Source organism: Enhydra lutris, unplaced genomic scaffold (assembly GCF_002288905.1).
Source record: "Enhydra lutris kenyoni isolate GAN:26980312 unplaced genomic scaffold, ASM228890v2 scaffoldscaffold37, whole genome shotgun sequence".
NCBI lineage: Eukaryota > Metazoa > Chordata > Mammalia > Carnivora > Mustelidae > Enhydra > Enhydra lutris.
The window spans coordinates 7,892,335-7,906,259 of record NW_019154121.1 but is presented as its reverse complement, the minus strand read 5'-3'; the positions used below and the strand labels follow the sequence as shown (position 1 = coordinate 7,906,259).

At 36.3% G+C, this 13,925-nt stretch overlaps 1 protein-coding gene across 1 annotated transcript in view; it reads left to right on the top strand.

Moving 5' to 3' along the window:
• Window positions 1-13,925, top strand: part of LOC111154371 (deuterosome assembly protein 1) — a gene marked incomplete at its 5' end in the record, with an annotated part of 67,381 nt that overhangs the window by 12,091 nt on the left and 41,365 nt on the right. Inside the window, 3 exons of the mRNA XM_022513920.1 lie at window positions 1,928-2,062; window positions 5,950-6,063; window positions 8,261-8,503. Coding sequence (XP_022369628.1) covers window positions 1,928-2,062; window positions 5,950-6,063; window positions 8,261-8,503 — 492 coding nt within the window. The remainder of the gene's footprint in view (window positions 1-1,927; window positions 2,063-5,949; window positions 6,064-8,260; window positions 8,504-13,925) is intronic.

Sequence of the window (13,925 nt, the reverse complement as noted above, 5' to 3'; positions counted from 1 at the left end):
CACTCCTAGTTATGTACCCAAGAGAAATAAATATATGTATCCACACAGAAACTTGTACACAAGTGCTCATAGCAGCTTTATTTGTAATATGCAAAAACTAGAAAGAATCCAAAGTCCATCGATTGATGAATAGTAAAACCAAATATGGCATATCCATGCAATAGAATACTATTCAGTATTGATCCATGCTACAACACAGATGAACCTTGAAAGCGTAAAGTGAAAGAAGCCAGACACAAAATACCACATAATGTATGATTCCACTAATGTGAACTGATCAGAATAGGCAAATCTATAGAGACAGAAAGCAGATTAGTAGTTTCTAGGGATTGGGGGTAGGAGGAAATGTATAACCATTTTAACATTCTGGGGCTTCTTTTTGTGGTAATGAAAATATTCTGAAATCAGGTAATCTGATCATTGCACAATTATGGAGTATACTAAAAACCAATGAATTTTATTTTTAAAAGGTGATTTTTATGGCAGGTGAATTATATTTCAATTTTAAAAATGATATGAGATAAAGAAAACAAGTGACTATATTAATATCAGAAAAAGTAGATGCGACCGTTCATAACTTTATTTGTGGGAGCCAAAATTGGAAATAACCAAAATGAATGGTCAAGCAGTTCCCTCCATACCATGGAATAAGACAACAATAAAAAGGAATAAACTATTGATACAAGCATGCATCTTCTGGGCATTATGGGGACTAAAAAAACCCAATCTCAAAATGTCATATACTATTTGATTCCATTTTATAGCATTCTCAAATGACAAAATTACAGATATAGAAATAAATTAGTGGTTGCCAGGGCTTAGGGGTGGGAAGATGAGAGGTCTGAGTATCACTACAAAGGCAGGGAGGTCTCTGTGCTGTTGGAATGGTTCTGTATCTTGATTGTGGTTGTGGTCACACAAATATACACAGGTGATAAGATAGCATAAAATTATACACATCTATTGTACCAATGTCGTTTCCTGGCTTAATATTATACCGTATAATTAAACTGTATAATTATTTCAAAATTCAAAATAAAACCAAAAAACTTTTATAAATAGTTATCTAGAAATTTCTTCACAGATGTTGATGGATCATGCTGCTTCTAATCTATTATTGAAGGTATAACAAAAAACAGAAAAAATAGTACAGTCTAAGTTAAAAGAATTATTGCTAAGAAAAAGATTGTATCAATTTGATACTTAAATTTATTTAAACTTATATCAACATGAATAAGTAGTTTATGCTGTTTGTAGCTTATAAATTCAGTATTCAGTTTCTTGAATAAAATATACACTTGTTATTTTATAGAAAGGGTTACTGAAATTAAAATTGTCAACACAAGATGGCACTAAATAAAAGAAAAAACTTGGTTTTTAAAACTTGTAAGCTTTGCTACATATGGTCAAAACAAAGCTAAACAAAACATTTATGTTTTGTTAAATGAGTGGCTCATTTAACTGTGCAGCTGATGAAGCCCCAAATTCACATGAAAACCGAATGGTGTTCAGCTCCAATAATTTAGTTTTAATAACTGGTCCTGTCTTCACAAATCAGAAGATTTAAGCATTACTGCATTTTTCCAATCATGACTTAAATCATCAAAGACGTGCCCAAGAAAAGAACTCTTGTGAATTCAAGTCAGAAAAGCCAGTCACGGGGTGCCTGTGTGGCTCAGTGGGTTAAAGCCTTTGTCTTCGGCTCAGGTCATGATTCCAGGGTCCTAGGATTGAACCCTACATCAAGCTCTCTGCTCAGCAGGGAGCCTGCTTCCTCCCTCTCTCTCTGCCTGCCTCTCTGCCTACTTATGATCTCTGTCTATCTGTCAAATAAATAAATAAAATCTTAAAAAAAAAAAACTATTAAAAAAAAAAAAGAAAAGAAAAGCCAGTCACAGTGAGACGTAGCATTCTTTCTTACTTCCAGTTTTCCAAACTGACGAATAGCTTTGAGAAACTGAGACTACACCAGATGAAACAAAGTAAAGTTCGGCGAAAGGAGTTACCGCACCTCAAAGAAGAAACACCCTTTGAACTGAGCAACTTGAACCAGAAATTAGAGGTGAGCCATGTACTTTGTTAGTTTCTTTCCTGCACCGTCAGGATCGATTCCTGCCGCTGCTACAGGCTGGTCTCTGGTGTCCGCTGTGTTCCATGGCACGTACAGCTGTGGTAACAAACACCATTACAAATCAGCTGCTCATTCAATGTATTTTCTTAGTGCACCTTCCCTTTAGGCACTTAGCGAATTAAAACATCACTTTGATTTATGCATCTTTTATACAGATCAGCATTTTTGGAGAGCCAAAAAAAAAAAAAAAAGTAGAGTTCAAAGAAACTGCAGATGTTGAGTGAAATTGAAGGACATCCCTGGGGTCAGTTAAATTGAATATCTAATAAATCTTTTAATGGCTATTTAACTATTGGGTACTTAAATCCCAATGAAGCCTCCCAACAGTTTTTGGAAGAGGGCTTGGAGTTTCAGGGTTTTTTTCTTAAAGAGGTAGTGCCACTCCAAGATAGCAACCACATATTACCCAGAGCTTCAGAGATCTCTGTCTTACTATTCATGGACGCATTTATTTTTATCCCCTAACTTCCCGACCTTGGAAAAAGCAAACTCATTATTTTCCAGAGCTCTTGAGCGTTCCTGCTAAAGGTCATGTAACAGCAGGTAGATTCTACTATAAATTGCTGTTGTCTAACGTGAGACCAGCTCCTAGGCCTTCCATTATTGTTCATTAATTGACCTCAAGATAGCCTATTCCATTTCTTCTTTTGCTCTCAAGCCCTAAAACCCAGCATCCCCCTTACCATCCCCAGCTGGTGATTTCCCTTCATTCTACTTGCCTGATACATAAGAGTTGGCCTCTCACAGTCACCCAGGTGCATACCTAGGAATTGATCTGTTCTTTTCTCTTACCCACCATATTCCAGCCCAGGTTTGCCCTTTTCCCTGGTCTCCTGCCTCTTATCTCCCTCCTAGCTAACTGTCCTTGCCCTGTTTGATTTTCATCATTTTACTCTTCAACTCACAGTCCTTCTTAAACTTACCCTCCAAAATATCTTTAAAAGAAGAAAGAAAAATCTAGGACCACAACCCTAAAATCAACCTGTTGCAAGAACTTTACTGAAAAACTTGGGTTTTAGCTTTTAAATTCCTATAAATTTTACATTCTACTGAATAATACACGTTTTTTTAAAAAATACAAAATTACTACTGCTAAGTAAAATTGACTCTATAGGAAAATGCACCATGTGCCACGTGTAACCACCTGGCTCTTACGATGGTATGACCAGACCAACTTCAGAAATATCCTGATCTCAGAAGGCGCCCAAAGATGTGCTTTCACTGAAAATGCTGAGATCAAGTCACTGATTAGCCTTTTGATTGATTTCTCATGGGGTTTTATGGGACAACCACAGCCATATAAATTACTTGGACAAAAAAAGTCTGAAATTAATATTAAGTACTTTGTGTGAACACTTTTACATTTAGGGAATGAAATATTTACATAGAACAGATTTCATGAATTTATAGATGAAATTAGTGGCAAAATACGAGCTGGGGCACCTGGGTGGTTCAGTCGATTAAGCATCTGACTCTTGGTTTCGGCTCATGTCATGATGTCAGGGTCATGCGATCGAGCCTCATGTCAGGCTCCGTGCTGGGGGTGGAGGCTGCTTGAGAGTATCTCTCTCCCTCTGCCACTCCCCTCCTCTGCTCATGCACTCTCTCTAAAAAATATATATGTATGTATATATACATATATACACACACATACACATATATGTATATATATATATATCATGTGTATACATATACATATATAATATGTATGCATATATATTATATATATAATATATATATGACTTGATGGGTTTCTACTTATATAAAAATTTTTAAGCACACTGTACAGGTGGTTTAATCTGTATAATTATGGAAACACTTTTTACTTAGGGCCATATGAAAAATTAATGTGTAAGAGATGGGCTATTCCAGTTTTAGTCTGCATCTAAGCATGTTTTTCCTTTGGGACAAATGTTTATTCACTGGTCTAGTAACAGAGAAATGGGAAATAGCATGTTGATGTGAAAGAACATGACAGTTTATAATTTAGAACACTTCCTGACTGACTCATTTATTTGCCTTGTGACCTGTAGGAAAGTTGTTAGCCTCCCAGAGATTTCATTTTTTCACCAATAATTGGGGTTAAAGTACCTTATAGGTGACATTGTGGCTACATGAGAAAAAAATACACATTTGTATATATTTAGATGCACACTGAAGCATTTAGAGTTGAGGATACATGAGGTCTAGAAGTTGTCTTAAAACAGTCCAACAAAGAAAGGATGGAGAGAGAGGGGGGATGGAGGTGGTTAGGTTGATGGTGGTCAAACTGAGTGAAGGGTACATGGGAGTTTTTTAAAAATCTCTACTTTTATGTAAGTATGAAATGTTCATACTAAAAAGTGAAAGCCATCTTACAGGTGGAGGTTTGTAGAGTCCTTGGCATACACCATCACTAAGGAAATGTGAGTTTGTCTTCCAGTATTTAGTAAAGGGATTAAAAAACATATATAATAATGGACTTCCCCTAGAAATTAATCTTAATGACCCTGACCCGCTCTCAACCTTGAAGAACCAGAAAAGTTTTTCCAGCCGTGGGGAATTTACTCTGGAGTAAAGTTTAGGCAAGTCTATGGACTCTCTGAAACCTAGTGGGGACAACTCCAGCCCCTAAAAAAAATCCTAATCTCCCTAGGTCTCTTTATGGTCCCATAACTTATGGATATGTTGTGTGGGCTTGAAACCAGTCTTGAAACCAATACATCTGTAAAATCAAGAAACCAGGACTGTTATGAGCACCTGCTGATATTTCTGTGACCCATATTTCTAGCCTACTTGGCCTCATTCTTGACCTCATTTCTACCTGTTGTAGAATTTGTAAAGAGAATTTGCCTCCTCTTAAAGCATGCTGGGAAATATTTATTTTCAAGATTGAGATTGTCAGGTGTGTGTTGCTAAATACTAGTATTATCTGAAAGATATGAACCGTGTAAGTCAACCTTGTCCATATTTTGACTTCTAACTCCAAAGATTCCTTCCAAGATTAAAAGTAAACAGGAATTTTTAAAATCTGCATTGTACTAATTTGAAATATCAGCTATTTTGTATAGGATCCTAGTTTTGTAAATTTGTCGCTATTATGGAAGACCCGATTTTTGTGTACCTAATTTTAAATTGTGAAATGTCAGAATCAAAGTCAATAACTTTATATGAACTGTTCCCATTTGTCTTAATAAATATGGTCCATTTATCATAGGGTATTATATATTTAAAGGGGGGCATATCCATAGTTTTCCAATCTTAAGACTACCACTCAATTTCAGGTCATCTTTAATTACTGTAAGAGCCTCCTAATTTATAGCCTTCCTTGACTGATTGATTCCCAAAGCCATATCTTTTCCTTGTGTTAAGTTGTGAACATTTATGGTCTACAAATACACTACTTTGAACAAAAACTTGTAGAACCAAATATGTTGCATCAAACTCATTCCACCACTTCTTCCCCAGGGCAGCCCTGCTGGTATCCCAAGTTAGGCCTGAAATAGCTGTTCTGTTCCCCAGAATGAACGGATTTTGGCTTTACCTTGGACAGTAGCCTTGAAATCCAGAAGGGGACAAAGTCACTAAATCAGTCCAAGCCTCATCCCATAAAAGCAAACAAACAAAATTAAGAATACAGGTTTGGTGATAAGAATCAGAAGCTATATCTGGTAATAAACTCAAGATGAGTGACTTAATATTTATTTTGTTTTCCAAATGAGGAAAGAATGGATATAGTTGTTTAGAATGAAGATGTACAAATGAAAGAAGCCTTACTCATTGTGCTTTTAAGTGAATAATTTTCTTCAATTTATGTTTGTCCCCCACTTTTTAAAAAGGAATTTAGAGCAAAGTCAAGAGAATGGGACAAGCAAGAGATACTCTATCAGACTCATCTGGTTTCTTTAGATGCTCAACAAAAATTATTATCTGAGAAGTGTAATCAATTTCAGGTACATTACCTAATACTACCCTCTAACTTAGAAAAAATTAGAGGTTAACTATTACCATCTTTGTAACCAATCTTATTACAGATAAAAATGCCAACTAATAGAAAATAACCAGAGTAGGTCTAACACTGGGTAAAGTCGCAAGTGCATGAAAATTTGTAATGGTGAATTTAGTCTACATGTCTCAAAGGATGGTACTTTTATTTTTTTTTTTAAAGATTTTATTTATTTATTTGACAGAGAGAGATCACAAGTAGAGAGGCAGGCAGAGAGAGAGAGAGAGAGGGAAGCAGGCTCCCTGCTGAGCAGAGAGCCCGATGCGGGACTCGATCCCAGGACCCTGAGATCATGACCTGAGCCGAAGGCAGCGGCTTAACCCACTGAGCCACCCAGGCGCCCCAAGGATGGTACTTTTAAAAGTGACCGTTTGATTATATCATTAAAAAACGTATGTTTTTGCATGCCTATGGGCAAGTTGCTTAAAAAGTCTGAGATTGCTTGGTTCCTGACCTCAAGAACCTTACAGCTTAGGTGTAGAGACAACACATGTATATATTTACAGATAATTAATGGCAAGTGAATAGGAAACCCTTTTAGAGTTCAGAGGAGTAAGGGAAAAATTTGGGCTGAGATAGTAAGCAACTGTCCTCCAACAGGAGTAGGACTGGGGCTGGACCTTGAAGAATGGTTGTATTTTGAGAAGGTATTTTGGGTGGTGGAAGTAATGGGAGTAAATCACTGAAGCAAGAGAGCAAAAGGCAAATTATGGGTATTGAAAATGGGCCAGTTGGCTGGGAGTCCCTGTGGAAGGTGAGGAAGGGTAGGAGTTGGTAAGCCTGGTGAGTTGAATACAGATTATAATAAGCTTTAAAGTCCTGGCCAAGGAATTTGGAATTTTTATTGAAGCCAGTGAGAAACTATGGTTTTTGTTTAATTTTGGTTTTGTTTTCTTATTTTTCATTCTTTACATTCCTTGAATTACATAAGTTATATATGTTCTCTGAATTCAACAATACAAAATAATCCAATGTAAAACTTATAACTTCATCTTCTCTATTCTTATTGATTTAATACAAATAATAGGTATTTTTCTTTCCATACTTTTTCTTTTGTTTGTACAAACATGTAAAGTATGTATTTGGGGGAAGTTGTATATTTTTTCCTTTTTAAAATTTTGTTGTTTTACTTAATAATTATCCTTCCTCATTCATTAATTCATTCTGAATAATATTTAATTGAATTTGGTTTCTATTACGATATGTATCATAGTATATAGTAGCTATACCATAATTCTTTCAATCATTTCCTTATTGATGAACATTCAGTTTGTTTTTAGTTTTTTTTCTATTATAATACTGTAACAAATATCCTTGTACATACATCTTTAAATGCTAATATTTTTCTTTTGTTAGATTAAAACTCCTAGAAATAATTCTTGAGCCACAGGGCATTATGTCTATTCAAATTTTTAAGATAAATACTAGCATATTACTTCCCAAAAGATTATAGTAATTTCCATTCATGGACATTTTGTAGGGGTACTCATATATTCACCAACATGGAATGTTATGTCTTTTGATTTTTACCAACTTGGACTGATAGCAGAATGGCTTGATTTGTTTTGCATTTCTCTGAGTACTTCTAAGGTTGAGCATCTCTTTCTTTCCTTCTTAGCCTTTTCCATTTCCTTTTCTGTGATTTCCTGTTTATAAATTTTGCCAGTTTTTCTTTTGTGTTGTTTCTCTTTTTCTTATGAATGTAAGAAATTTTTGTACATTAAGAATTGTTGACCCTTGTTATACGTGTTGACAAGTCTTTCCTACAATCCAAGTGTCTTTGTTTAATTTTGTTCATTTTGGTTATTTTCCATCCTATTGACCTTTTCAACTATTGTGTGATTGTAGCCACAATTTTCCTCTTCTGAACATTCTTTCTTACTTACTAAGACTTCCCTACTCCAAGCCCCCTCTCCTACTCTGTGTCTTTGCTCTGAGGTTCTACAACTATGTTTTCTCTTTACATCATCCGAAATGGAGGTTTTAGAAAAAAAACACAGGACTGAATCACAAAGAGAGAAACTCCACTACAAACATACTGAAAGATGTTTTTCCCAAGTCTTTTCTCCCATTCTTGAATGTTATTTATGGAAGCTTAAATACGATGTTCTCTCTTTCATTGACACAGTCTTAATCTTTCTCAGAAACAGGCACAAAGTTACCAAACTCAACTCAGCGGTAAAAAGCAGTGCTCAGAAGACAGCAGCTCAGAAGATCCTCGGTTGATGAGCGACCCAGATCACAGTTGCGAAGCCAGTGAAAGAGATGAGTTCATTATTGAAAAACTAAAGTCAGCTGTGAGTGAAATAGCATTAAGCAGGAATAAGTTACAAGATGAAAATCAGAAGCTCTTACAAGAACTGAAGATGTACCAAAGACAGTGCCAGGTGATTCTTTATTTTACAACTGATACTGCCCACAAGTTGTAGAAATCGTGACTGAACTGGTATATAGATTAGAAAGCTAATTTTCTATGCCATGTGTAAATTCTGTTCCTAGTTCTTCTTAGTAATTCTCACTTGATAATAAATTCTGTAATCCCATAGATGCTTTTCCCCACCAAAGTGAACATGAGTCCTCCAGTAGTACAGAATGATGGCGTTACCGGGACAGAAGAGCGCTCACTCACAGACCCCTGTGCCTAACACCGTGGCCCTCTGGCCACACGCTGCCCTGTGTCCCCAGATTCTCTCTGACCCTGTGCCTCCCTGACTTGCAGGAATCCTGGGTTGGAGATCCAGGAGACCAGTAAAAGGTCAACAATCTAATTACCTCAATGAGAGGCATGGAGGTCACTCCCTGGGATTTATCACTGTTCACTTTATCATAATCATTTACCAAGTAGTCTGGAGTCTGGGGTTTTTTTTTTTTTTTTTCTGAAGTAATTTCTATATTGGCAGATGTGATTGCTGGTTTTTCTGAGCATAAATTTTCTTCTTAACCCAGCAGTCTTTTCTGTCTCTTCCTCCCTCCCTCCCTCCCTCCTTCCCTTTCTTCCTTTCTCCGTTCTTTTTTCCTTCCTTCCTTCCTTTCTTCTCTCTCTCTTTCTTTCTTGTCTACTTATGCATCACTAAGAAAGTAATAGAGCATTCATCAAAATTGGTCATTACCAATTTCTTTACTAAATATATATTTCTTATTCATGGATATCCCAGTTAGTTGACAGATTCTATAGTTTTATCCCCCCGTTTTGGTCTTATCTCCCCCCTACAAGCATTTGGCCTTTTTCTACCAGCTCGAGCATGTCTGCTGGCCCATTCTTAGTCCCACTCCATCCCTTCCTCTTGCTGAGATATATACTCTGGAGGTCACTACCTGAGCAAACCTCCACTTCTCTAAGATATTCCTCAGGATCTTCTACCACTTAAATTCCCAAGGTCATTTTTTAGTCTTGGGCCAACTCCTCATTTCCCCATCCTGCCACATTATATATGGGATTCGTTCTTTTATTTATTTCTCTACCGGCATCTACTCCTCCATTTCCTCTTTCTCCGTGTCTATAGGGGGGCTGAACACGAGGCTCCTGGCTTCTCCTCTTCCATGGTATTTCTAAGAGAAGGACATCTCCTCCATCCCCAAATCCAGCTTTGTGTGGGGCAGGGGGTGGGGCAGGAGTGTGATTCTAATACAAATCATCATATAGATATAAACAAACAAAGCGAACAAACCACAGATCCTAAGCCCTGAACAAGCCACAAATTGTCTAGAAATAGGGGTGGTACCAACGGTGTTTTCTCCAGCTTTGCTATACCGTAAATCAGACTAGCCCTTCCTCTTCTACTCGAGAGGCTGTCAGGTGGCTTCTGGTGTTCAGTTTGCCCGTCAGCCCACCGGTCCTGACTGAAGGGTTTGCAGGACCTCTACTTCTGAGGCCATTTTCTCTCAGGGACTCCCTTCTCAATCTCCCTGGGCAATTGGTCAGGCCTCTGGCTCTTATTTCAAGACATTCTGCAGCTGTCTTTGTACTGCTAGAGTCTGCACCAGGATCACAGTCAGTAAGTCAGGAGAGTATATTTGTGGGTTGTTCCTAAATATTCTCCCCTGGGCTTTAGGTCCTCCAGCACGGACTGAGGAGTCAGTCTTCTTTGTCCCTTTTTGAGGTCTTTTTGGTTCTGGTCCCCAGAAATCTATTTTCTGTTCTATTCTCTTTAGTTTTCCCTAATGTATTTCATGAGTGAGCCCAGTTATGGAGTCTGCTTGTATGCTTCAGTGAGGTTCAACTTCTCCACTAACATCAGTTCCTCTTAATCTCGCCAAAAAAATTTTGTCTGGACCTATTATAGCATCCAAGAACATTCTCTGTTATAGGCTGAAGTTCAGCCTTCAGTTCTTGGGCTCACTTGGAAAATAGAAATGGCTACTCTTACCCTGTATTCTAGAAACAGCCTCTGTTCTCCTTCCTTGGCAGCATGACTGACCTTCTCTATAATGCTTTCCTTGACTAGCCCCACCTTTCTCCTTCTCAGAATTTCATCTGTTATATTTTTCCAGGAAGGGAGTTGAAGAATCTGGTTAAAAGAAAGAATGTTGCAGATAGAGGAAGAGTGTACATTGAGAAACATTAATAAATTCACATTCTCAGTTCAGACTATAATCTCTTCCCTCTCTCCAAGTGAATGACTTATATGAACACTTCTCACACTGACACTCCTATTGACAAGAAGGGAGAAGGTGCAACCAGAGAATCTGAACATGTAGCAGGAAGTTAGAGACCTTGGACCACCTAATGGTCAAGGCCTCCCTGTCCTTTGGGAGATGTGTCCTTTGGGAGATGTGTCCTTTGGGAATAAATCAACTCTCTTGACCCAAGTTCAGCAGGGTATGACTCAGCCTTCTGCCCAAGAGCTCTACAGACTTCTCAGGACTTACATACATGCACTCCTGAGAAGGCTCCATAGCTCGTCCAGGCTAAGGAAAGGCCATGTTATCCACTTTCACTTTTCCTGATATATATGTATATTAGCATACATAATGATTTACCAATGTTCCTGAATATATACTAACAAAATAAAAGCCCAGCCACTCATAGAAGTCAATCAATTGTGAAATAATTCATATTGATATTTATACCAAAGGTTATAAAATAACAGTATTAGTTGTCCCCAATCGTTATGACTTTCCTTTAAATCGGTGATTCTCTAGTGGAGTGATTTTGCTTCCCAAGTGACACCTGGTGATGCTTTGATATATCTGTGGATGTCATAATGGGGTAGAGGGATGCTATTGGCATCTAGTGTGTAGAGGCCTGATACACTACATCCAATAATGCACAAGACAACCCCCACAACAAAGAATTATCCAGAACAAAGTATAGATAGTGCTGAGGTTGAGAAAACTTGATTTAAATTTTGAAATGTTTCTTTTTCTCATATTCTTCATGAGGAATTTTCTACTCTATTTTATGATCTTTTTCGTAGTTAATGATACATTTTAATATGACCCTTATTTATCTTTATTTCTATGCCAATTTCTATGAGACAATTTGCCAAAGTTATTTTTACAGATTTTTGTTCACTAAACAAAAATAATTTAGTTATCCTTAGGTCTAGGGACATTATTAAATTTAAACCAAGAATCTCCATTTTGTATTTCACAAAAGAATCACATGTATTAAAAAACCAAATTATTCTGGAGTATGCTTAACATATGAAGGTATGTTAAAGCTTTAAGTGAAAAAGATCTTTGAGAAGTAATTTGGTTCAAAAACTTGAAGGTAGCTAACAGATCAGATTTCTATGCCCAAGAAAACACTACTTGTTTTTGATGTCTTTAGAAGAAAGACATCATGCTGAAAATAATGCTTTTATTTGCCCTTTTCCTTGTTTTATTTCTAAATTTGACCTAGGTTTCATTCTCTTGCTTTAAAACAAATACGAAATAAGAAGTTATCAATTATTTACTATTTGGTTGCTGGTTTGAAGGTTTAAAAAGCACTGCTCTCAAACCATTAGGCAAATTTCTAACTAAACAGATGGGCCTTAAACTTGTTTTACAAAATTCATATTTTACCAAATGGGAATAATCAGAGGTAAATAATCACTTAACCAGTGCATATATTTAGAAAGAAATTTCTCTTCTCTTTTTGCAAACCTGTCATGTGACAGTGTTCCACATCTCACACATGAATTTAGAAAGACAACCATTTCAATTTGAATTACTGTCACTTATAGTATATACAATTCTCTTTAGTTTACAACACACTTTAATGCCAGCTGCATCTGGATTTTCACATGAATCACATCTCACTTGTCTTTCCACAACTTTGAAATGTGTCAGCATCCATATTAATGCCATTGCACATATGTATTTACTACGCTCTACTATGCTCACATTTTTAAAATATGTGGCATTTCCCATTAGAAGTTAATGACAAAAAGAAATTGTTGCATTTTTCTAATACCTATGCCCCCCCAAAACTGACCTTTTCTGTTGGCTTGTTAATGGATCCTTAAGGCACTAGAGCCACATTGTCCCACAGAAATGCAATACAAGCCACAACTATCATTTACATTTTTCTAGTAATTACATTAAAAGAAGTCATAAGACATAGATGAAATTAATACAGAATAGTGATATATTTTATTCAAACCAACATATATCTAAAGTATTAGCATTTCAGGGTGCCTGGGTGGCTCAGTGTTTAAAATGTTATCATTTTAACATATAATCAACGTAAAAAGTTACTAATGAGATAATGAGATATTTTACATTTCTTTTCATACTAAGGCCTCAAAATCTGGTGTGTAGTTACACTTACAACATACCTCACTTTGAAAGCCAAGTAGTCACTGGAAATACTTGATCTGTGTTTAGATGTCATAAAATTTACAGTTCAAAAAGTAGATTTACAGGGGCTCCTGGCTGGCTCATTCGGTAGAGGATGCCACTCTCCATCTTGAAGTTGTGAGTTCCAGCCCCACATCAGGGGTCACGTTTACTTAAGGAAAAAAAAAAAGTAGATTTACATATCTAAGTTGTTCCAAACAATCTTGATAGTATTCTAGTCACTGAACCAAGTACCAAAGAGTCATTTTCCTAAATATTTGCATCCACAGTGACAAATAATTAATTTGGATTTTATGCAAAAGCATGCCAATTTTAAAGCTACATCTAAGTTAAACAAATTCACTAATTCTGTGTCAACTCAGTATTATTGACATTGAATTCAAAGGGATATTGCATTAAGTCAAAAAACAACTCTCAATTTATCTGTATCAGCAAAGCTTCTTTTCTTGTACTTTTATAGTCAATTTACATAATTCTGTCTGTTATAATTAAAGTCTTTTGCATATTCCTCCATGCTAGAAAAACGTGTCAAATCATTATTATTGATTTATTTTATGAAAAGTTTCAATTTTGACATAAATTCTCTTACCTGGGTAGCTAGATCACAAATAAGCTTATTTTTCCCAAATATCAGTCTTATAGGTATTCTTTTCCAATAACAGTAAACAAATAAACTATTATTAGTACATTTTACTGAATTTTAATTAACTCTAGCCCATGGTGACTCTGCATTTCAATGGCCTGGAATTAAAGCCTTTTTATCCTCTCCTTTCCCCAAGTGAAGCTACTTACCCACATGTAGCTTCAAGTGGTGGCAAATCTACAAGTCAGGGAGCCCAGATGGTGCCTTCTTCAATTAGCCAAAGTAATGGATGACATATACATCAAATCAATTTGTTTTTCTACTTGTGAATCTATTGTTTCACATTTCTTTTGTTTATTTTGAAATTTCAGCCTCATCTGAAAAATCCTCATTGTTTGAAACAGGGGCTTTATTCAAACACATCTTTATCCAAACAAGTA